Genomic DNA, 24,744 nt, shown 5'->3' with positions numbered 1-24,744 from the left:
AGCTCTGTCGTGCATGAACTCTTTGTTGCATGTTTGTTTTGGTGTGTTATTCCTGCTGCTGAGCAAATGTGATGTTTATTGTACTTTGCCATGTGATAATCGTGATAACTTGTCTTACCCATTTCCAGGGTGCCTACTGTACATCTGGCCGAGGACTACAGATGAAAACTAGCCTTTTGGCTAACTCTGGCATATTTTACAGTTGAGCTGTTATGTTAATATGCACTGTCCTTGCAAAAATAAATAAATAAATAAATAAAAAATTAAAAGAAAATGTATGGATTAGAACAATGATCATTAATATCAGTCACTGGGTCCATGATCTCTCTGTACAAGACCAAAAATTTCCTCAAAGGCAAAATAATTTTTCATCTATATAATAGTATAGGCCTTTAGAACGCTGTGATGTCACCTGCAACCCAGCAATAGGCTCGCGACCCACTTTTGTGTCCCGACCCACCAGTTGAGAATCACTGTTTTACATTATATATGACCAATGTTCTGTGACAGTCATGGACTACATATAGGAAATCTATAGCAGCCCTATATGACGTGGTCGACCACAAAGAAAATAGAATTCAAAAAACGTTTGTATGTTCCAAAAGTGACAAAATGAATATTAGGAATACAATATAATGTGGGTGAACAATGAACAACATGGAGATGGGGCTCCCAAACAAAAACAAGGCAGGGCTGTTCATCTTTATTTGGTTTTGGTTTTCACGCCCACTCATACCCAATTGTCCAGTAAGAAACTCCACAGCTCTCCATGGTGTGATTTTATAACTAAAGCTAAAGTCTATTGGGAATAAACCACAATTGTCTATGACTGTTTAACCTCTTAACCAAGCACATTTTCTCCAGTTTGGAATCACCCAAATCTAAAAGCTTCTTGAAAAAAAAAGCATCAAAATAGCGACAAGAACGACAAGAAAACAAGGATGAAAACAGATTTATTTTTTTCTAAATGACCAAAAAGGCAACAAGAAAGTGACAAAAACTTAAAAAAAAAAAAAAGCGATATAGGTGCAACAAAAAAAACAGCAAAAAAGATCAGTTTTGTAGGTCTTAGATTTTAAATGAGGTGTAAACTTTCAGGTTTGGGTAAAGCTGAACTGGAGAAAATGCTCTCGGTTAAGGTGGGGGTTAAGAGGTGAAGGAAACCCAGGTTGCTTTTTAATGCATTGGTTTTAAATAGCGCTTTTCTGGACTCTCAAAGACACTTTACATTGCATTATTCATTCACTCCATACTTGGTGATGGTAAGCTACTTTTGTAGCCACAGCTGCCCTGGGGTAGACTGATCACCACCACCACCAACCCCTCTTTCACTACATTCACCAGGCTTCATCCAGTGTAAGTGTAAAGCGAGACGCTACAGGTGAACATGGAAACTTTTCAGATTTAGAGATATCAAACTTTTGCTGTGCTGATGATAAATATGAGGAAAACAATGTGTTATTTTCTGTCATTTTATGTTTTCAAACTTTTCATATAAAAATAAGCCTAAAAACGCCCAAAATTTCTCTAATTTCCGCACTGAAATCTGTATAATGGATCGAGCCAAAGTGAAATTTTGCTTTTTTGTCTTTTGAAATTCAAAACTCGATAAATCAGGCTCGGAATCAGATATTAAAAATTCCCTCTGAAAAAAACCTTCGAAGTGTTGTTCAGTCCAAGGCTGGAAAATTTGAAGTCTGTGGGCGCTACTGATGTGGAGATACTGTCGCTCCAATGTGAGAAAAATGTGTTTGAGACAATGGCCTTAGAATTTCAATTTCCCAAAAAATTATAGATAATCATTGAATCAGTGCAATAAAAATGTTATTATTGGAAAACAGCAGTGATATGTCAAAGGCTAATGCTAATATTGAAAAGGCCATTTATCTCTCCCTCTGACACACAAGTCGATCAGTTATTATTCCCCAAATCTCTCAGTTATTGAGAATGTTCCATACGGTGACTAAAGGGGATCCAGTGCAACATTCCCTCAGAAATACAGAAAGCCATATTGTTTAAAAGCACAGAAAGAGTCTATGATGGCAGCAGGAACGTTGAGTCTGTGAAAATGCAAATAAAAGGCACATTCATTCGGAACTATGCGGGTCGAGTCCAGTTTATGACCCTCTATAAATCCCCCGTTTTCTCCTGGTGTCCCGGCCTGACCGAGGCAGCAGTCAAACGAGCGAGTCTGAAATAGCAGAGAGCTCGGTTGTTTAGCGACGTGAGTCTTTTTCACAACCTCACGACGGAGGTGTTAACTTCGAGGTGAGATTTCCTGTTCAAAATCAAAAGAACAGTTTCCCAAAGGCAGACATTTGGGCCCGAACGGAAGTGATTATTGTATCTGACAACTTCAGGTGATATTTATAAAAGTGAGACTTACCACTGTGTTCTTAAAACTTATATACACTTTTCTAGTTGTGCTAATGATTCACCTGAGAGAGACTTGAACAGCCGATATTATCCCCTCACAACTAATTGCAGAGCCGTGGGAAGATATTTTAGTTAGGGGGTGCAGAGGGACAAAATGTACCCCCAAAATGCTTTTTCCTATTTATTAATACGGCATGCAGTTCCCAAACTATCCACCAGGGGGTGCTGCAGCCCCCTCAGCACCCTGGGTTCCCACGGCCTTGACTAATTCACATGTATCAAACACAAGTCAGATGCGGCCAGCAGCATTAATGTGGAGTTATGATTTTTTTTTCCTTTTTTTTTTTTACGAAAGAACCAGAATGCTCATTCCATCCACTAGGGTGCTGCTTGAATATAAAAAGGAAAGAGTTCCACACGTGTCCAGCAGAGGGCACTGACATAACAAGAGATCAGGGTATAAACGACACATTATAGCCACATGGTAAATGGTCAGTCTGCCCTGGCTTTAGACTAAATCCCAGTGCTCAGTGTTTATGTAAACAAATACATAAAAAATGTTTTCTCAAAAGTATTTTCCTGTTAACGTTATACCTGCAACCCTCAGTGGAAGGTGAATTCTGCCCACGACCCAAAATGAGTTTGACACCTTTGAACTAATTCCAATTGAAATGTCATAACATGAAGCCATCCATCCATTTTCTTCCGCTTTATCCGGGGCGGGGTCGTGAGGGCAGCAGTCTCAGCAGAGATGCCCAAACTTCCCGGTCCACACACACCTCCTCCAGCTGTTCTGAGGCGACACCAGGCCAGCTCGGAGACATAATCCCACCAGCGTGTCCTGGGTCTTCCACGAGGTCTTGTCCCACTAAGACATGCCTGGAACACCTCCCGCGAGAGGCGACCAGGAGGTATCCGGAACAGATGCCCGAGCCACCTCAGCTGGCTCCTTTCGACGTGAAGGAGCAGCGACTCTACTCTGAGCTCCTCCCGGGTAACTGAGCTCCTCACCCGATCTCGAAGGGTGCGCCCAGCCACCCTGCGAAGGAAACTCATTTCGGCCGCTTGTATTCGCGATCTTGTCCTTTTGGTCATTACCCAAATCTCATGACCATAGGTGAAGGTGGAAACGTAGATCGATCGGTAAATCGAGAGCTTTGCCCCCGACTCAGCTCCCTCTTCACCACGACAGACCGATACAGCGACCGCATCACTGCTGACGCCGTACCGATCCGTCTGTCGATCTCACGCACCATCCGTCCGTCACTCGTGAACAAGATCCCGAGATACTTGAACTCCTCCACTTGAGGTAAGGACCCCCCACCGACCTGTAGAGGGGAAGCCACCTTTTTCCAATGGAGACCCATGGCCTCGGATTTGGAGGTGCTGATCCTCATCCCGGCCGCTCCACACTCGGCTGCAAACCGCCCCAGAGCAGCTGAAGGTCCTGGTCTGATGAAGCCAACAGAACATGAAGCCGTGAATGTAAATCCAGTTGTTTTGCTAGAACATTGAATTCATGTCATGGATGATGGAGACTCTTCTTCACTATAAAGCTTTTAAAACAAACTTTTAAAACAATACAAAAGACTTTCTGAACTTTCTGAGCAAAAATGAATAGAAATCTGCTGTATAAATGGTCTTTTTATGACTTGTGCAGTCTCTCTGCCTCCAGCTCATTTCTGAAACATTATGTTCTCCTGCTGTGTCCTGTCAAAAGTCAAAGCATTCAAAAGAAAAGCTCCACATTACGCATAATTCAGCTTTTCAACTCCCGTGGACACACTATTGATTTTGTATGTTTTATAACTTACAATGGAAAAACAGGCTGAATTCTGCTCAGAAGACACACGGACAAGAACAAAGCAGTTTACAGCAACAACAAGAGGCACCATTTGAGTTAACCGTAATGTAAACACTTTACATTACGGGCCGGTAAGTCCTTGGTACTTACAGTGGTAATTCTAGATACTTATGGTGGCACTTACAGTGGTAAATACTAGTAATAATAGTGGTACTTCTAGGTACTTATTGTGGTACTTACAGTGGTGCTTATGGTGGTACTTACAGTGGACATCCTAGGTACTTATGGTGGTACTTACAGTGGTAAATACTAGTAATAATAGTGGTACTTATTGTGGTACTTACAGTGGTGCTGATGGTGGTACTTACAGTGATAATTCTAGGTACTTGTTGTGGTACTTAAAGGATACTATAGTGAGAATTACAAGGTATGTACTTCCAGGGTGACTCTTCGCAATGAAGGTTGTACTTCTTGTTTTCCCTGATGCTGTTTTATGTTGTTTTATAGTCACACAATCCTAGAAATTACTTCTGTTTGTAGAAGTACCTCATTTACTACCTGTGAATTGCCAGCTTGAATTACCAGTAAGTACCATAGCAAATAGAAGTACAACCTTCATTACTAAGAGTTACCCCTGTATCTCTTAGTAATGAGATACAGTGGTAACTCTGTGGCTGTATCCGAATGTCCACACTATTCCCTATATAGTGCACTATATAGTGCTCACGCCATTTTGTAGGGGTCTCCGAATGTCCAGAGAGAAAAAAGTAGTGCACTCGAAATTTCCCACAATGCATCTGGAAAAGTAGTGAGCATCGATGGTCACTAAACGGGTCAATATAGACCACAATGCATTGCGAGAGTCGGAGAAGAGCCTGACAGCCACAGGTCTTTGAACTAAACAACACGACTGAATGAAATCAGCTGTTTCAGTCGTGTTTTGCTTATTTCTCATGAATAAACGACCAAAATATAAACGGTTACGGTGAAAAGATGCTAACGTTAGCTGCTTACCTTTAGCTTGCGCTGTTAAATGACCGACAGCGTCCTCTCGAATAATCCAAGCCATTCACGTAAAATCCATGTGAAGTAAAAGCGTATCTGACTCGTATTTATCCATAAATATTCCACTGTCTCATGAGTCTGGTTGGTCTTTATCGTAGAAATACATTATTCCCGGAGTTTCGCGAACTTTTAGCAGATGTAGTGCACTCAATCTGCTGGCGTTTCGGACACGGGGCTCTGACCTACTTTCGGGTCTCTGAGCTCACGCTGGGGTGACTTTTTTTTTATTTATTTTTTGCTTTTTTGTGATGATAGTAACGCCTGTAAAGGTGCCAAAACAGTCGTTCTCTTTCATAAAATAAACGTTTGTAACAATAAATAAATTCAGATTAAAAAAAAAAAAAAACATATCTGCACGCCGCAGCGCGCGTGACGTCACGCAGCGCGGAGAAAGTAGTGGCTTGTGTCCGAATTGCCAACAGAATCGGTGACTATATAGTCGACTATATAGTGCGGGCCTATGTAGTGAATGAGGGGTTAGGGGATAGTGTGGACATTCGGATACAGCCTGTGACTCCCTAGCCCTAGCCCCAATTACTAGTAATTACCACTTTTAGTGCCACAATAAGTACCACTGTCATTATTAGTAATTACCACTGTAAGTACCATGGACTTACCGGCCCGTAATGTAAAGTGTTACCATAGGTTTTGTAGTGAAGGTCATTTAGGGACTAAAATGGTGAAGGTGCGGAGAAAAAGAGGGCACCACACTGTGACATCAGGAGGTGGAACAGAGCATTTTCATACCAGAAGCTCTTGTGAGGAGGTAGATGGCCTCGGTTGCTGGTGGCCGGAGGGGCCACTGACACAGATGTGTGCAGCCCATCGACTGTGAAAAACATTAATGTAGCTTCACTCTCAGCTGCTGACGCCTCATAGGAAATGGGGGCAGACTCAGTAATGTTCTCTCCATTGAAACTTTTTGCCCTGAGTCATTATTGAGCAGAGGCTTATGGTCTCCACTTGTTTGTCTTAGCACATGTTCTTTCCTTTCGCTAATTTGATTTGTAATTTCGCCCTATTCAAAATATAAGAGCTGACTCTAAAAACTAGCCAAATCTCGAGCACAAATATGTTACTATGAAGGAAGCCACCCTCACTTAGACCATTGCTATTCTACGGTCTATGATGCAGTCACACTTCTGTCTATCCCGGGCAGCTGTGGCTACGTAGCTTACTATTACAGTCAGGAGAGAAAGAAATATTGTCACTGGTGAAGTGCCTGATTTGAGTCAGTGAAAAGGGCTCTGCAAATTATATTTATAATGCCCGGTATGTTTAATCAATTAATAAAACTTTCTTTATAAAGAGCTTTACATACACAGGGGCATCAGAAAGTGCTTCAGAGATTAAAACATTAAAAGATATGTATTATTCCCTCAGCCCACTCTCCCACCCTCACACACACGCAAAAGAATAATGATGATTAAAGACGCTACGTGCTCTAAAAGTCACAACAGGCTCAACACTTGAATCAGACAAACTCTACATGCTGTAAACTGCACTTACATTAGAACAACGCTAATGTTTTATTCTCCATCTAAACCAAGCTTCTTCATGACAGTGACCGCCACGTCAACCCGATATAGATCGCGTCGAGGGAGAATTTCCAGTACTAATCGATGACATCACTGGAGGATGCCCTGGACATGGCCTGGTGCCAAACCCTGTCCAGGGCGTCCAGCAGCTGGAGCCAGAGTCTGTTTATGTCGAAATCTCGTACTTTATGAGGGCCGGACTGTTAGCATTGGAGCTGCGCGAGCTTCACGTCACACAAGGGTCGAGGCTACGGTGAAGATCCCGCCCTTATGCCCTTTTTAGGAACATGCTTCGTCAGAGCTGGGGAGGAGGAGTCTGTGAATCCGCCATGATTTCCCCCTCGAACGTGGTCATTATGGTTAACGGGGAGGAGTGAGCAGAAGCTGTCCATTATATATACAGTCTATGGTTGTAACTATTAGATTTGTCCATTCATTTGAGGTTCCATTTTAATTCACATTTACAGTGGCGCAGGTGGTAGAGTGGGTCTGATTGGAAGGTTAGGGGTTCGAATTTCACCAGCCTTGCCTCCAGTGTCTACGGTCATTAGTATGAATGAGAGTGTGAATGACTGGTTACTTGCTGTAAAGCGCTTTGGGCCTGATGAAGCTAGAAAAGCGCTATATACTGTAGGTTGAGACCATTTAAAGGGGCTAGAAGCAAGTTGGTGATTTTTATACTCACTGCTGCCACCTCAGGTCTTATGCGTAAGTGCAGGTTCTATATTAAGCTTGTGCACTTCGGACCCGAATTCACACCTTTATGAGTGCAAAATTTCAGAGGCAGTTGTGGTGAACAGGTCTGAGCCCATGCATCTACACATTAGATGGACATTACTGGACATTACTGGAAGCTATGGGGGAGGAAAACACTTACTTTTAACATCTATTCTATTGGAACTTTGTGAATGAACAAAAGGAATTATACAGGGAGAAACTGCCACCCATTATTCTTGGCATTTTCTCAATGACCTTCTTAAGGTCGTCGTCTGAAATGGTTTAACAGACAGTGATGGGAAAACCATTTCTGGTGACGACGTCATGAAATTGAAAAAATGTCAAAAGTGCAAAGCCGTAATCAAAGCAAAAGACAGCTATTTTGAAGAATTTATTTCTTTTTTTGTTTAAAACATAATTCCAGCTGTAAGGCTGTATAGAGAGAGTGTCTCAGCTTTCTATATACAGCCTTACTAATATTATGCCCTCCAAGCCTGAAGAGCATGCCTCTTATAATTCCATCTGTGTTCATTCATAAATGAATGCCTTCAATGAGAATCTACAGCATAAATAGTCTAGAAATAAAAGAAAACACAATCATAAAAAAGCTTCCGAACTCTTGACAGGTACTGTATATGCAGGCTCCGTATTTCTAAGTTTACTTCTTAGAAATGGCAAACAATATGACAGCTCTGCAGAAAGTATAATTATGTGCTTCATAAAACAAATATATATATATATCCCTATGTAAGGATAAGAATATTGCTGTGTGTCTTTTACATGTGGTGGTGGTGATGATGATGATGATGATGATGATGATGATGATGATGATGATGATGATGATGATGATGATGATGATGAAATGTAATAAGACACTGAGTGATCTGTTATGGATGTGATGCTGATGAATGACCCCTGACTGCATATGACACCTTCCCCTAAGGCAAGGGGCCAAATCCGGCCCTCCAGCACAGAACCTCTGGCCCAAAAGATGATTTTGAGAAACATTATTATGCAAATAAAAGATCAAATACCTGTTCAAGTAGTTTAAAAATGCGAGGAAATAGTGTCAGTGTTTTAAAAATGTCCTGTCAGAATGTCCCTCTTGGTCATATATGTTAAATAGTGATTCTCAACTGGTGGGTCGGGACCCAATTATTCAATATATTCCATCTGAAACTGCATGGAAACACTAACTGTGTCTGTTAAAATGAATGTTATTGGGATGTTTTGATCAGAATTTCAGTCTTAATGGGATATCTACTGCTTGTTCAACAAAAAGTTGTGTGGAAAATACAATATTTTATACGAAATATGACAAATGACAGTTTTATTTGGGTCCTCGGCTTGTCATCCGAGGGTAATGGTGGGTCCGAAAGTCCTTCCACTTCGGAACCACTGATGGAAACATTGGCATTTGCAGAAAATAGTTCTTTACTTTAGGATACAATGTTGAAGTTCAGCTCTTGGGGGGGGTTTTGGCAATGATAATATTGGCCCTCCACGACGCAAACTTGCCTACCCCTGCCCTAAGGAGTACAGATGGAAATTAGCCCTAGAAGCTACAGTCTGGTACGGTCATCTTTGCTCTCGATCATAATGTAACTGTACACTGACTGTCTTGATAAACAAACAAACAAACAAAAACCTGAGCTGATACAGAAAAACTGATGTCACTTTCAGATTCTGCGAGTTTCTTCGACACCTCCCAAAGCTCATGTGGATGTTTTGGCTGCACATACGAGGCGGAGTGAATCTATTAAAGATGCTGAGGTTAGAGCTGCCGGGGAACAGGAGGCTTATAGGAAAACCAAAGAGGAGACTGAGGGATTGAGACGGGGTGTGAAGTCGGCTGGTGTGAGGGAAGCGGATGCGCAGAGGGGTGACCTCTCTCTCTCTTGCGGCCGGTGAAGACTTTCTCAGCTGAATGACTCCTTTGTTCAGACTTGATTTCCTGTGACATTAAGCAGCTCTTTGAAGGGGCCAGGCCTGAGTGAACAGCCACATACAGTTAATTTCCCAAATCAGTCCTTAAATAACCCCCAACCACTGCACGTCCGATGGTAGTTATAAAGCAAACGTGTTACTGAGGCCCTATAGCATGTTTTCTCTCAGAATCAGAGTCGAGAAGCCAAATAATAAAAAGAGTTCTTTATTGTAATACTTCTTGAGAACTTAGTGAGGCCACTTGTCGTTTACTGTGAGAGTAAAGCCTCCTAATATTTGGGACACACAAGCTTATAAACTCATCCCTTTGAAGAACTGGGATGTTAGAAATGTGCCTTTAAGGATCTGTATAAGTAAAGTATAGGCATTTATATGTATATTCTCACTAAAATGAGAACTCCATAGTGGTAGAGGTACAATATAGGCTAAGTATTTTCTGGGGGTATTTTGCAAACCCGGAAGACACGACGGTCGATTCAGTTAACTCCGCCCCCTTACTCTGAGTTTATCTGCCCATGGATTATTAGCAGTAAGAAATATAAATATCACGTCAAAAAATGAAGTTAGTTCACGATGTAGTTATAAGGAGTTCACATCTGCAACGGCTAACACACAAGCTAACATGCTAACACACAAGCTAACATGCTAACACACAAGCTAACGCGCATTTTGATTGACTCACCGCTCTGTTCTGGCCGCTTCATTGGGTGTTTACATTATTGGACTCGTGTTGGTTATAAAAGTTAATCCACTTTGATTCTGGCGAAGTTTCACCAAACATCCATCAAGAGACGGTCACAGAAAAACATTATTTTGGCTGAGAGTCGCCGAATCCTAGAAAGAAATTCCAGCCTCTGGCGAGTGGCCTCTTCTTTGGGAAGGTTGAATAAAGTCTTGCACCTCTAAGTGAAAAGCGATTTTCTCCATGACATTATCATTAGGTAAGAAAAAAGAACAGGTGTGTCCAGAGTAGGTTAGAAAGAGCTCCTTCACAGCTTTCAGTGCAAACATGACATCTGTTCAAACGCTCAGAGGGCAGGGCCGTAGCCAGGATTTAAAAAACAGTGAGGTCCGGATAATTCTTTAAACCGGGGGGTCTGGGGGTCCTCCCCCAGGAATTTTTTAAAGATTCAGATGTAATTTCCTGTATTTTAAGTGATCAAAAACACTTTTGTCTCATCCTTGAGCCATTTTCAAAAATTGCTTTTTGTTGCACCGTTTGGGACCAGGAGCCTGAGTGAATGTGTGAGTGAGTGGATGGTGGTCGGACATGCATCTATTTAATATCTATTTCATCCATTATTACTGTGAAGCAGGTTTTCCAAACAGTTTTACTCGCCTGAGTGAGAGGCAATAAGAAGGTCTTGTCCTAAATAAATACTGAAATATTAAATGAAAATTGTTTTGAAAACGAGGCTGTGGGTGTGAATGGGTAAAGCTGAGGGTTTTGCTTTGGCTCATTCTGAACATCAGACTCTGGTTTGGACTCAATGCGCTCTGGCCCCGCCCCCTCTGCGTCGCCCTCACTGTCAAACCACTGGAGCTACAAAGGTGAATGCGCTGGTTTAAGCTCTCATTAAAGCGAAGATCATTTACACGCAGGACATTCTTTGCATGAGACAGAAACAAAGTGAGTATCAGAGGAGGAGGCAATGATGAGGCACAGACGCTTCTCCTTCTCCTCTCGCTCCTCAGATCAGAATGAGGAAAACTCCTGTTGTAAATCGAGGTCACCGTGACGGCGCGCGCACTGGCTCCTCTCTCTTTATGACAGAGAGCATAGAAATTGCATCTCAATCAAACTTTGGCGCGGTTCATGCGCTGCTGTTATAGTGAGGCTGACGCACAGCCGCGCCCCCGCCTCCGCGGAGTTTTACGCACTCGGGTCCAAAGCGGCTCATGAGGTCCGGTTTCAGAGTGGACACGTTTAGGTTCAGAACAAGCTCATCCACGTCTGAACTAGAGGCTTTTCCGCCTGTAGAAGCGCGTGTTTACAACATTCATTTGCGCAGGATTCAATGTGTAAAAAAAAAAAAAAAAAAAAAAAAGCTAAAATTTTACCGAGGTCCGGACCTCGGTGACCTCAATGGTAGATACGGCCATGTCAGAGGGTGCATTTGTTTTCTCCGCAGGGGCAGTGTGGACACCTCGGGCACTTCCTTTATTTTCCCCCCTTTATTTATTTCTTACAACAGAAATAATGAAAAAGCAGTTTTACAGACGTCGGCCTCTTCCTGTTTGACACTATGACTTAAAAAACGTCAAACGGTCACAACTCAGTCATTTTCCAGCAGAGGGCGGAACAGCTGCTCAGAGAGCAGGATTCAGGAGGATTACTGAGAACTGCGTTAATGAAGCCACAAACCACTCTGAGGGTGTTTTTGATCAGGATATAGCATAACAACATGGCTAAAAGCTCTATAGGTCCTTTAAAGGTTAGGACTGACTAAGAATCACTACTGCGTTCTCTTTCTTTGTTGACAAAAGAAAATCAGGACCCTGTCATTTCCAGATTTGCAGCACTCGATTCGTGAACTCGTGACTTGACACTCATTATCAGGGTCTTGTGTTTCGACTTGAAGACTTCGGACAATTGAATGAACACAATGAAGACAGTGATCTCATTGTGTGCTCGACCCGCACATGATTTGAACTTCAATAACTTCCAGATCATATGAACCAGTTATTCTCTGTCCGGGCCTTTTCATTATCTGGAAATGTGATACACACCTTTTTAAATGAATTCATGGCTACATAGACGAATGCTACTAAATATGCACTTCCAGGAAAAGCCCGCAGGTCACCTCAGGTCAGGCCCGCAGCCTGTCTCCACTTGCCCACATCATGAGACCATTTGTGCATCTCAACAAATCCACCAGACGACAGAAACTAAAATTATCTCAGCAGCAGCACACTGTCTAAAAATACTCAAAGGTGAATAAACTGAATTTGCATGATGTTAAAATCTAAAAATGATGAGGCACAATCTATCAGAGGCTGCTTGTTACGCTCTTGTTAGTGAATACGTTGTTTTTTTTACCGCTAAATCCTGGAGATTAAGAAGAAATGGAGAAAAACAAGTTGATTTGTTGGCTTTTGTTGTAAATTGAGTTATTGCTAGTGCAGTCCTTGGAGTCATATGTTCAGGTCAGGAGTAGAAGTCGTTGTAATTGTAGTTTAGTGCAGGGGTGTCCAAACCTTTTTCATGGAGGGCCACAGATCAGGGCCATGTTTATTTTGCAGAGGTTTAAACTGTGCCCCACACCTTTATTTATGCTTTAAACCTTAAAGGCGCTTTTTCTGTTTTTCTTGCAGTGTTACAAAATGTGTATGGGCAAAACATGATTAATTATAAAGTATTTATATCAATTTACTGAACGTACAAGGTAGATTTCTATAAGGTTAAAGGGACTAGATGCAAGTTGGCCATTTTATACTCACTACTGCCACCTCAGGTCATACGTGTAATTGCACCTTCTATATTAAAGGAATAGGCCACCGTTTTTATATACTAAGATATGTTCTTACCTCACTTTAGTCGAGTTAATATATCCCCGTCTGGTCTTTGTCCGCGCGCTCTGTCACGCAAACGGAGCACATACGCAGCCTCTCCCATATGTGACATAGCTCCGAAAAAGCTCACGATAGAAGCTACCAAGCTCTTCCACGTGTTCCCTATTTAAATAAAGTTACGTGAAGTGTTTTCATGCGAAGTATATTTACACAGAAATGTAACGTGTCGATTTTATAAGCAAATAAAAAGGGGGACTATATTGTGAGGCGTAATGATACGAGGAGTAAAACGTCCGCGCAGTAACTCCTAAAGGTTATTGACGGAAGTGAGCGGGGGAAGTCTTTAGGAGTTACTACGCGGACGCTGTGCTCCTCGTATCATTACGCCTCACAATATAGTCCCCCTTTTTATTTGCTTATAAAATCGACACGTTACATTTCTGTGTAAATATACTTCGCATGAAAACACTTCACGTAACTTTATTTAAATAGGGAACACGTGGAAGAGCTTGGTAGCTTCTATCGTGAGCTTTTTCGGAGCTATGTCACATATGGGAGAGGCTGCGTATGTGCTCCGTTTGCGTGACAGAGCGCGCGGACAATGACCAGACGGGGATATATTAACTCGACTAAAGTGAGGTAAGAACATATCTTAGTATATAAAAACGGTGGCCTATTCCTTTAAGCTCGTTGCACTGCAAGATTTTAGAGGCACTTGTGGTGAACAGGTCTGAGCTCATTCTACACATTAGGACATGGCTGGAACATGTAGGGGGATGAAAATGCATAATTTTAACATTTTTAAACTCCATATAGTCCCTTTAAAAGGTTCCTATAAACTTGTCCCTATGAAGAATTAGGAAGGAACAAAAATGTTGGGAAAAAAAGTAGGGCTGAGTTTGTGGCTTCTTCTTTCATTGTTTGTAATAACAAAGAAACAAAACAAAGAAAAATCTGGTGTAGGACTTTTTAATGTCAGCTTAGTCTAAATAAAATGTTTGTTGAGGTGAATGGTCTGAGGGCATTTGCACGTTGGGCAGAATCATTTTCAGTCACGAGCTTTTCCAAGGAAACATTTCTTTTAATATTTATGTACAGAAAAAAGTACAGAATCACTGTGATCACTATGCTCAGGACTTTTTGGACTTTTTATGACTCTGTGGTCGCCTCTGCTCTCCACAACGCTGCCATGTGCTGGGCCCCTGGGCAGCAAAGGGCGGGACAGGAACAGACTGAACAAGCTGGTCAGGAGGGCCTCTGTCCTGGGCTGCCCCCTGGACTCTGTGGAGGAGGTGAGGGACAGGAGGGGGTTAACCAAGCTCACCTCCATCATGGACAACACCTCCCACCCACTGCATGGGACTGTGGAGGAGCTGAGCAGCTCTTTCAGTGGCAGACTGAGACACCCTCAGTGCAAGAAGGAGTTACCGCAGTCAGGCTGTACAAACACTGTGCAATAACTTCTACGCAAAACCATGTGCAATAACCTCTGTATCGCTTTATGAATCGCCTGCACTATGACTGTAAACTTTGCACTTTTGATATTCTGTCCAAATGATTTATTATTTATACTTTTTGCCCCTTAAAGCTTTTTATTCATTGTATATAAGATGCCTCTATTTACTGTGTTCTTGAGAGCTGATGTAACAAGTTATTTTCTTCTTTGTGTGATCAATAAAGGCTTACCTTATCTCTTAGGGTTAGGGTGCCAAAAAAGTGTATATTCAGCTTTTTTGGCTTATTTAATGCTTGTTCAACAACATTTTTTGAGGATTATATAAGTTGTATTTGGGTTGCGACTTGTCCCAGTGGGTCTCGACGCCACATCAGTTTAGAACCACTCATTTAAAACATTTAAAGTGAAAGAAGCAAACTTCCACCTCTGTAATGATTTTCTAATTGGCATGCTGTCTTTGGGCAGTAGTTTCTGCAGCATAGGGGATTTGTGCTGCCAACTTGGAGGAGGATTAGCTTATTGTGCATGTTTTAGTTTGATGGAGGAAGAATAAGATACTCACACCAGAGTAAATTATTCACAAAACAAACCATTTATCATCTGGCAAAGACATCTGACATTTACTTAGCATTTCAGTTCCGAGCAAACAGCACTGCGCCTCTGAGTTTGTGCACGGCGGCGTAAATAATGATAATTTCCAGGATTTGGTAATTGCCTCAGTGTGATTTCAAACAGCAGTTGTGAAAATACACTTACCCGTGTACCTCACGGCGTAGAGCTTGTAATTGTGTCAATTACGTGAACAATATTATGTAAAGAGCCAGTAGTATTTGTTCTTGTTTTTTCCCCTAGTTGTAAAATAGTTGTGAAATGTATGTACCAAATAAAAGAAGTTGTTGTAGCAGTCAGTCATTAGAACATTGCCTATACGTAGGCCTCTGTATTCCGATTATTTGTATTCCCTATATATTTTAATCTAAAAAATGTAAAATAATAAATTGTTTTAATTTTTTTTGTATTTGATATATTGGCCTAAAGATGCTGACTAAAACTAAACACTTGACCCCACTTTACAGAGCACATTTTCTCCAGTTCAGTTTTACCCAAAACTAAAAGCGTCTCGACTGGAGCTTTCAGCCTACAGGCCAGTGTAAAGCCTCATTTGAAAGCTAAGGCCTAAATTTTTTCCTTATGTTGTCATCACTTTTTCTTAGTTTTTGTTGCTTTTTGTCATCAGTCAATCACTTTGTTGTTGTTGCCTGTTTTTCTGTGTTTTTTACTGTTACTTTTTCATCACTTTTTGGTTGCAAGTTTTGTTGCATTTTTGTGCTTTTTTGTTGCTTTTTGATCACTTTTTCGTCACCTGTTTTGATTGTGTTTTTGCCTCTCTTTTGATGCTTTTTTGGCAACATTTTTATCCTCATTTTCATCTAGTTTTGGTTGCTATTATCACTATTATCATTATTATTATTATTCAACACCTCATTTGAAAGCTAAGGCCTAAAAAACTGATCTTAGATATTTCCACGTTGTCATCAGTTTTTCGTCATTTTTGTTGCCTTTTTGTTAAATTTTCATCACTTTTTAGACACAAGTTTTGTTGCATGTTTGTTGCACTTTTTGTTGCTTTTTCATCACTTTTTTGTCATCTGTTTTGTTGCCTTTTTGCCACTCTTTTGATGCTTTTTTTGGCTGCATTTTTATCCTCATTTACATCTTGATTTTGTAGCTATTATGACGCTTTTATTCAAGAAGCTTTTAGATTTGGGTAAAGTCGAACTGGAGTAATTAAGAGGTTAAGGATGATTTGACCATATGCCCAAAGTCGTGAGTTTTATCATGAATCGAGTGGTTTATTTGTTGTCCACTGGAGGGCACTGTTGCCTATCAAATCCCCGTAACCCAGGCTGAACTCTCGCGTGCGCAATCAACAAATATTAAATACAAAATAAAAAATAATAACAAATAAGACCTACAAATGCATTATACATCAACAAAAAGCAATAAATATCAATTATAATTTCGTTTAATGTATTTTTACTTTTAACAGAATGAGCTCAGCGTTGGCCCGCCTCCAAGCTACGCGCAAAGCCTTCTGGGAAACTGAGTCCACGCCGTAAATAATTCAGACTCCCCGTTTACCTGCTCCTCCACAGCTAACAAGATGCCGGCCGTACATCACAAACTGCTTTTGGAGGACGCTTTGCACGACAGTCCGCAGGTAGACCACTGCTTATTTGAGCCATTTTGTAGACTTTGTGTCGGATAAATGGGCGATGCGAAGAGCGAGGTTAACATACTAGCTAGGTATCTCCTCCCTGTTTCTCTTTCTGCGTCTCTCCTGCTGCTGCTGCTGCTCAATGACAGATCTCTGTTGACAATACCCTCTGTCACAAATGTCCACCCTTGCGATATGTCCCTAGTTTGTGCAAAATTCATAATCTATCATGTATTTTAGTGATTGTTAGCTGCTTTAAGTCAGTTTGCTGTTTACATTGCTAGCACTCAAATGGTATTCCTATCCACACAAGCTAATAACATGGGTGATAAAATGATGCAATAACCTTAGAGCTAATCATAATATCATTTCATACAGATTTTACAGTCAATTATACATTAAAGTCAGATAAAGGGCTAAATTCTGCTGCATTTTGAGCTAAACAGGGCCTGGATGACTGGATGACTGGATGTGGGAGTGGTGGTTGCTGCCATCATCAAAACCTCATGACTCAATTTTTTTTTTTTTTTGCATGGACAGCTTTTGTGAATGCCCAGTACTTATAATAAGTATTATTTATGTGACGTCCGGACGCAAGCAATTTATGGCAAACGCAATGCGCACATTTGAAAGCACTGTGGGCAATACACAAGAAAATGTCATTTAAAGAGGCACTATTAGACCTACTGCTATGATATTTACAGTATGTGGAGGATCTCCTTCATCCTGTCCAACTAGATAAGATTGAAACAGATCTTTTATAAGGTTATGCTCCTGAAACACCAAAGAGCACTTATTATTACAATATTATATTATATTATTATATATACAGGCTGGGACAAAATATCTTATCAGATTTGGATCGCAAAATGTGCTGCAATACCAAGTATCAACGCTTTATCAAGTATCGCAATACTTTCAATACTTTGTTTGGAGGCATTTTCATCCTGCACTCCTCTGTTTTGCAGTAACAGCACTTTGTTACATTTGGTGTTAATGCACTTTTGATCTTAAAGAAGAACTAAGTGACTTGTTTACCATGATACATCCTTTCCATAGTCCCTCTGGGGGTAATACAAGTGTTAATAGAATGATTGGGGGGTCTTTCATCTCCCCCTGGTGTCTTTGGCCAAAAAAACACACTTGCAACTTTCACTGCACCGGGTCGGAGGCCCCAATACACACTAATGAAATCACAAACAAGGGGCAAAGCGCCACTTAAGCAGTATTTACAGCCAAGTTTGAGTGAAAAAATGATCTCCATTGTGAAATTGGATGTTCAATATCCCTCTCTCCCTTTGTTTTTTTGGTCAGTGTAGTATTTACTCTCACGGACAATTAATGAGTAAAAAACCACAACATGCTACGACACCTGTAGTGGCGCTTATGGCCTATAGGGGCACGAGTTACTTAGTTCTGCTTTAACTTCAATAAATATCAAGTGACATTGGGTTTATAAACTTTGGACACATGATGGTTTTCTTTTTACACATTTTAAGGTAAACATTACAAATCATAATAACTTGTTGTATCGCTATAGGTATCAGATCGGCCCCAGAGTATTGTGATAAAAGTGGATCGTCCCAACCCTAATATATATTATTATATATATCTGGGTAAACTAGTGGAGAAGTTGTGATTTGCCTTTATAGTCAAATATAACAAAACCGCAGATTGTTTTAATGTAAACAAAGTGGTTATTTCCTTTTGAGCGTATGTCAAAACTAAATTGTAATTGCACTGCTTTGCTTGATATCACAGGCAAAGCTTGTGAACTCTGATAGATGTGAATGTCCTCACTGGTTAAACACGGGGTGTGTTTGTTGATCTGCCCCACCTCGCTGCACCTGCTCCAGGGAAAAGAAAGACCAGTTTGCACAACCTGACTGTTTATATTATCCCCAGGCCATAGCCAACTGTAGTAATTCTCTTGACCTTATTTGCCCACCAAAGTATTTGTAACAACCTGTTCACAATTCAAATACGAATGGTAGAAAAAAAGCTACTTGTTAATAGTGAAAGTGGTTTGACCTAAACCAGAGGTGTCCAAACTACGGCCCGTGGGCCAACTGCGGCCCATGGCCCACTTTTAATTGGCCCGCTGCAAATTCTAGAAATGTAATTGTTTAGTCTTTTTTCCTTTTAATTGAATATATATAAAATAAATGAAAATCCATGAATGGAAAGCTGTGATGAAGGCTGTTTTTTTTTACTTTAAGCTTGTTCAATTAAAGCATAATTAACATTTTATTGAATTTGCTAGCTTTAATACAATAAAGGTGAAGATCTGACCTCTACTGATGCGGCCCACTTGTTTGTGTATTTTTCTGTATGTGGCCCTCAGTGAAAAAAATTTGGACACCCCTGACCTAAACATATGTGGTTCTCAAAATGTAGTCCCTCTGTTTTTTTCATTTGGCTAATTGTGCACAAGAGTAATATTTGTGGCTACATATTGTCTATTGTTCTTGAAGGTGTGTGAACCACTGTACAAGCTAATCCATTCATTGTGTGTTTATTAAACTAACAAAACGTCCATTGTCGTCTCACAGACTCGCTCCCTGTTGAGTGTTTTCGAGGAGGATGCTCTCAATCTCACAGATTACACCAACAAACTGCTCCAGACCATGCAGCGGGTCTTTGGAGCTCAGGTAAGAAACTAAACCTTTTAAGTTCATGCAAAATGACAGTTCACATAATAACTACATATGCATAACTTCACTCTTATTGTAGATAATGGTAAATCATTTAAATAGGATAAATAGCCACTGTTGCAGACTGTCCTCAATATCACCACACAAATGTACTCCTTATCTCGCAGCTGTCATATTACTAACAATTATCTCGGTGCAAAGGTCGAAGTAAAGTAGCCGGATATATCAGACGCATTGTATTTAAGTCTGTGTGGTCATGTGGTTAATTGACGCAATCTGTAATCCCAACAGTTATTTCCTTTGTTTATTTGCCTAACACTTTCTCTCGGCAGAGTGAGATGGGACTGGCCACCGAGCAGCTCGCACAGCAGCTTCTGGACTACGAGAAAAAAGTAGGCCGTGACATCTGACACCGCTGCATTTGATAAAACACTCAGTAAATTGAATTTACATATGGATATTTCAATTTCCTGCACAGCCACATCATTTACCTAATCTATCTAGTCTATTTCGCTTCTGTCCCCGTATGAACAATAATTACTATGATTAAGACTAAAGTGTAATTATTAAATTACCATGTGTCCCTGTCACAAGTGAGGGTTTCCCGTTTAGCAGATAATTTTAATTAGCTAATTTTCTCACATATTCATGAAGTCGAGTGGATAATGATAAATTACTGGATACTATAGTTTATCTAAAATGAGCCAGAGCAGTGAGGGCAGTTTAATTACATGGTGTTAACATGTAGGGCTGGGGGAAATTGGCAACAATTAATATCTATTTTTTGGGACTTTCTTGATAACGATGATGATATTTTTGCAAACATCTTGATTTACAAAAAGATTCACTTTATTCCATTTTTTCCCCTCCATTTTTTCCCCCAATTAAAAACAATATATATATATTTGCTTTCCACTTTTTTTTTCATATTATTTCAAATTTGTTTCACATTAGAGATAAACTCGATGTTGTAAATTTGCATATCATATATACGGCGGTGCAATATCGCAATAACGATATTATTACGATATTTTACCCAACCATTTCAACATGATATATTGCTTTCTATTTAGAAGTCATTAAAAAACACAATTCACTACTTGCACATGACCCATAATGCTTTGCGCCTTGGGCGGTAGCTACGACGGGACGAGTGAAGCTACGGCTAGAAAACAACTTGTGCTGTGCTCGTAATTGCTCCAACAATCAAAAACGCAATCCGGAACTACAAAGCTCTGCACACGAGGTTAACCAGAGATTTTTTCCCGATCGACATTTCAAAATCAATAGATGAAAAGGTACAGATTTTCTTAAAGCAGTACTAAGTAACTTATTTACCTTAATAAATCCTTTCCGTAGTCCCTGTGGGGGTAATACAAGTGTTTATGGGATGATTGGAGGGTCTTTCATCTCCCCCTGGTGTCTCTGGCCAGAAAACCATGTTTGCAACTTGACTGCCTCCGGTGCGGAGAAAGCAATAGACACTAATGGAATCACGAAGAAGAAGCTAACATGCTAACGGGCAAAGCTAACTGCGGGCTAACGTCACTTTAAACAGTATTTACAGCCAAGTTTGAATGAAAAAAAATATTTCCATTGTATAATTGGATGCACAGTAACCCTCTCTCCCTTCGCCTTTCCTGTCAGCGTAGTATTTACTCTCCAAGACAATTAATACATTTCAAAATCGTAACTTGCTACTACACCTGCAGTTGCACTAATGGCCTCTAGGGGGAAGAGTTACTTAGTACTGCTTTAAGCTTTGGTTTAGTGGAATTAGATTTTTTTTAAGGTATTTGGAAGATTAATATCAGTCTCTTCGATGACAGCTTGCAACGCCATATTGTTTACAGCAGCGAACCCCCCAAGGCATTATGGTATTGCGCAAGTAGCGAATTTCAGGATCAAAACAAGGGTTAGGAAATGCTTTATTAAAACTGAACTTTTACACATTTTAAGTTCTGTTCATTGTCTGTTTTTGGATGAGTTTGCAAATATAAAAGTCGAGCTCAGTCAGATGAAGGCTTTAATGATGTTGCGATATTCACCTTATTCCGCCCCGCCCACTTTTGCCACTTTTTGCGTTGTCTCGGCGCCTCTTTTTCCTGACACTTCCGGTCGAGCGCGAAGCCCGTTCATTTTAACGGAGAACGAGGGAAAATTTTCTCCGCTCAAATCTGATGTTTAGTCGATTGATTTGTGTAAAATGTCCGATGTTCATTTGCACCAACATGTCGACACTGCAGCGTTTCTCTGGGCGGCCTGAAAACGGCTTTGTTTTCCTGTAGTGACTGATTTTATCTGGACTTCTCCAGCCCCATGTTAACACATAGGAGAAAAGGGGCGGGCACAATTCATGGCGGCGCCCACGCGAACCTCCGGAATAAGGTGAATATTGTTGCTTCTTGCGACACATATTGCATCACCTAATATCGCAATACGGTGTTTTTTGCGATATATTGTCCATCCATCCATTTTCTTCCACTTCTCCTTTTCTGGGTCGTGGGGGCAGCTGTTGGAGCTGCCCAAATCACATTACACCAGCCCCTTATGGCTCCTCCTGCAGGTGGGGGGTCCACAGAAGGACGGCCTCATGGTTCTATCTGGGCCTGTTGGTCTCTCATAAGGGGCTTCTGAACCGCTCTGTCTGACCCGTCACCTAGGACCTGTTTGTCATGTGAGACCCTACCAGGGGCACCAAGCCCCCGACAACAGAGCTCCCAGGATCATTCGGGTGCTCAAACCCCTCCATCACGTTACGGTGTCGGTTCCAGGAGGGGGCGATATATTGTGTAGCCTTAATTTACATATAGTATTTTCTCCGTAATTTAAACTCATGAAAACTGGACAAACACCTGTCATTGTACTTATGCTAATAGAAATGTATAATCCTGAGCCAAACCCAGTATATAACGTGTACATATATCAAGAAACATGGTTAGTATTTTATGGTAGGGTAAGTATATGGAAACGAGGCTGCCAAATGCAAATGTAAGTAAGGGGTGACCATGTTTCTTGTAATTTGAAAGTTAAAATAAGTCAACCACTATCTTTATTATTAGACTAGTGTTAGAGTTGCACACTCACATCCAATATTTCGAAATCCCGTTCCCCTTATTAAAGTTTGTGTCATCAAAGTCAGTGTTTCGAAAGCAGATAAACGTTTATTTTTTTCGTAGCCGATTCTTTGACTTTGCCTCTCGCAGTAAGTGCCAGCTCTCTTGGCAGATGGAGGTATTTATTATAACTGCGCAGACTCCGGTTCAGGCTGGATTTGAGCCACTTTGCGCAGTTTCTCGTGGATTACGTCTTACTTTTCCCCCTGTTTCTTTCTAGAACTTTGCCCTTGGAAAAGGCGACGAGGAGGTAATCACCACGCTACAGAGCTTCGCCAAAACCGTAGGGGAGGTGAGGACTGCTCCGCAATTATACGCCGCCGCCGCTGCATGTGTTTGTGTGTGTGTACAGTGCGCGGGGGAAGATGGAGTACTGCTCGGCTGCTGCGAAAGTAATGAGTAAAACTTCGCACATAAAGCCCGGCATTGTTTCATTATTGCCATCATCGCGTACAAGCGTAATGATGCATTTTTTTTCAATCTACTTTAAAAACTTAAACATGTAATGGCGCACGGAACACTTTTCATCCCTGTGTCGTAGCGTTTTTAGCGACGTAAAGCATTTCCAAACAATAAAAATGGATCGTAAAGCTGTTGATGGAGTGCCCAAAATCGTAGGAGAACTGACTGTCCCACAAATCTGCGTGTGGAGGAAGATGAAGTAAGGGCTGCGCTGTTGGTTTTGCTTTACGAAGGCATTGTGCACCTGGGCTTCAGAGTAAATGACCTTTCCTAACGAAAACAAATGTGCAAATTCAGAGGGGCACATGGTAGGTGGCTGGGCTGTTTGTTATGAGTGTCTTTTTAATAATGCAATAACAATTCAAGTGAGACATTTTGAGCAATTTGTGTCATAATGAGACCTAAAAAAAAAAGGAAATCAAGGACAAACAATGGTAGGTTTGAGTGTCTTTGATAAAAGAATAACAAGTCAAGTGAGGCAGCAAATTGTGTCAATGCGAAACCTAAACAAAAGGAAATCAGGAACAAAACGAGGTTGAAATTGAAGTAATTTGCGAGACTAAAACTGAACTTCAGCAGATTTTTAAGTTAAGGCAAGTATTGATTTTTCACGCAGTGGTCGAAGTGGAGATTGTTTGCGAGGTTCCTCCCTTAATATTTGATTTTAGTTATTTAATTAGAATATCATGATGAAGTGCATTTACTTCTGTTATTCAACTTAAAATGTAAAACTAATATATGATATAGACTCATTACATGCAAAGTGACATGTCAAGCCTTTGTTTGTTATAATTTTGATGATTATGGCTCACTGTGCGTTTTTAAAATATAACTTTCTGAGATTTTTAATTTGCCATAATGATCAAAATCATAACGAATAAAGACAATACATATCTCACTTGGCATGTAATGAGTCTATCATAAATTAGTTTCACATTTTAAGTTCAATAACAGACGTAAATGCACTTTTTCCTGTACAATGCTTATGTTAGGATGTTTTGTTGCTAGCGAGGCGGAGATATCCCGGAAGTAGCTACTACTGTACATCGATTCACAAAGCCGGCTTTCCCTCATGCATTCGTTCACAAATATTAACATATTTTTCATCCACGTGTCCTGAGAAGGGTGCCCGAGATGATCCAAATATGTTTTTTTTCCCTCTGCGAGGCCGACCGGTATGGAAGAGCTGAGAAATGTGTTACACACACATTACAAAACCTGAGGGCTGGTTTTCTCAAAATTAGGTTTTTGTTTCCACTCACGCAACAAGTTTGGCACTTTAGCAGCTCCTACGGCCTGTCTCACACCCTCATAAAGACTGTTCCAGATTTTAGCTGCATGGAACTAAAACGCAGCGTCACAGTGTTTAGTCCTGACTCTGGGAACCACCAGGAGACCCCCTCCCCCTCATGGCCTGAGATGGTTCCTACAGCTGTAACTTGTCAGAGATGTCGGTGACTTGGCAAAAGTGTTTTCAAGCTTATTAGCTTATTGAAAAACTAAACAGGATCCAAAATCCCCTCTGAAAAAAACAAAAGATTGTTTCTAATATGTCAATAAAATAAAACCATACATTTAACTCTGGTTCGATCCTTTTTTGGATTTCATTGCTGAAAATACAGGCAATTTTCTCCATTTTGCACAAAATGCCTTATTTTTATATGAAAACATAAAATGACAGGAGGCTTGCAGTACATTGCAGCAAAAGTTTCAAATTGATACTCTCTAATTCAGATGTTTTTCCCCCTTATTCACCTGCAGTTTAGGTTTAGGTTCCACCAAAAACTGTCAAAAGTTTAGTGTGTTTAGTGTGTAAGTTTAATTGTGGTTTCTTGAAATGATGATATCAATATTTTGGCAGTATATTATGTATCCCAA

General features: G+C 40.7%; 1 protein-coding gene across 1 annotated transcript in view; it reads left to right on the top strand.

Annotated features, from left to right (window-relative positions):
- Positions 1 to 16,506: 16,506 nt before the first annotated feature.
- Positions 16,507 to 24,744, top strand: part of appl2 (adaptor protein, phosphotyrosine interaction, PH domain and leucine zipper containing 2) — a 42,962-nt gene continuing 34,724 nt past the window's right edge. Inside the window, exons 1-4 of the mRNA XM_079567099.1 lie at positions 16,507 to 16,637; positions 19,187 to 19,285; positions 19,621 to 19,680; positions 22,625 to 22,696. Coding sequence (XP_079423225.1) covers positions 16,581 to 16,637; positions 19,187 to 19,285; positions 19,621 to 19,680; positions 22,625 to 22,696 — 288 coding nt within the window. The 5' untranslated portion in view covers positions 16,507 to 16,580. The remainder of the gene's footprint in view (positions 16,638 to 19,186; positions 19,286 to 19,620; positions 19,681 to 22,624; positions 22,697 to 24,744) is intronic.

The sequence above is a fragment of the Gobius niger genome (assembly GCF_951799975.1).
Source record: "Gobius niger genome assembly, chromosome: 12".
In the NCBI taxonomy this organism is placed as follows: Eukaryota; Metazoa; Chordata; class Actinopteri; order Gobiiformes; family Gobiidae; genus Gobius; species Gobius niger.
The sequence above is the reverse complement of the archived record's forward strand: the minus strand, read 5'-3'. Positions and strand labels throughout refer to the sequence as shown.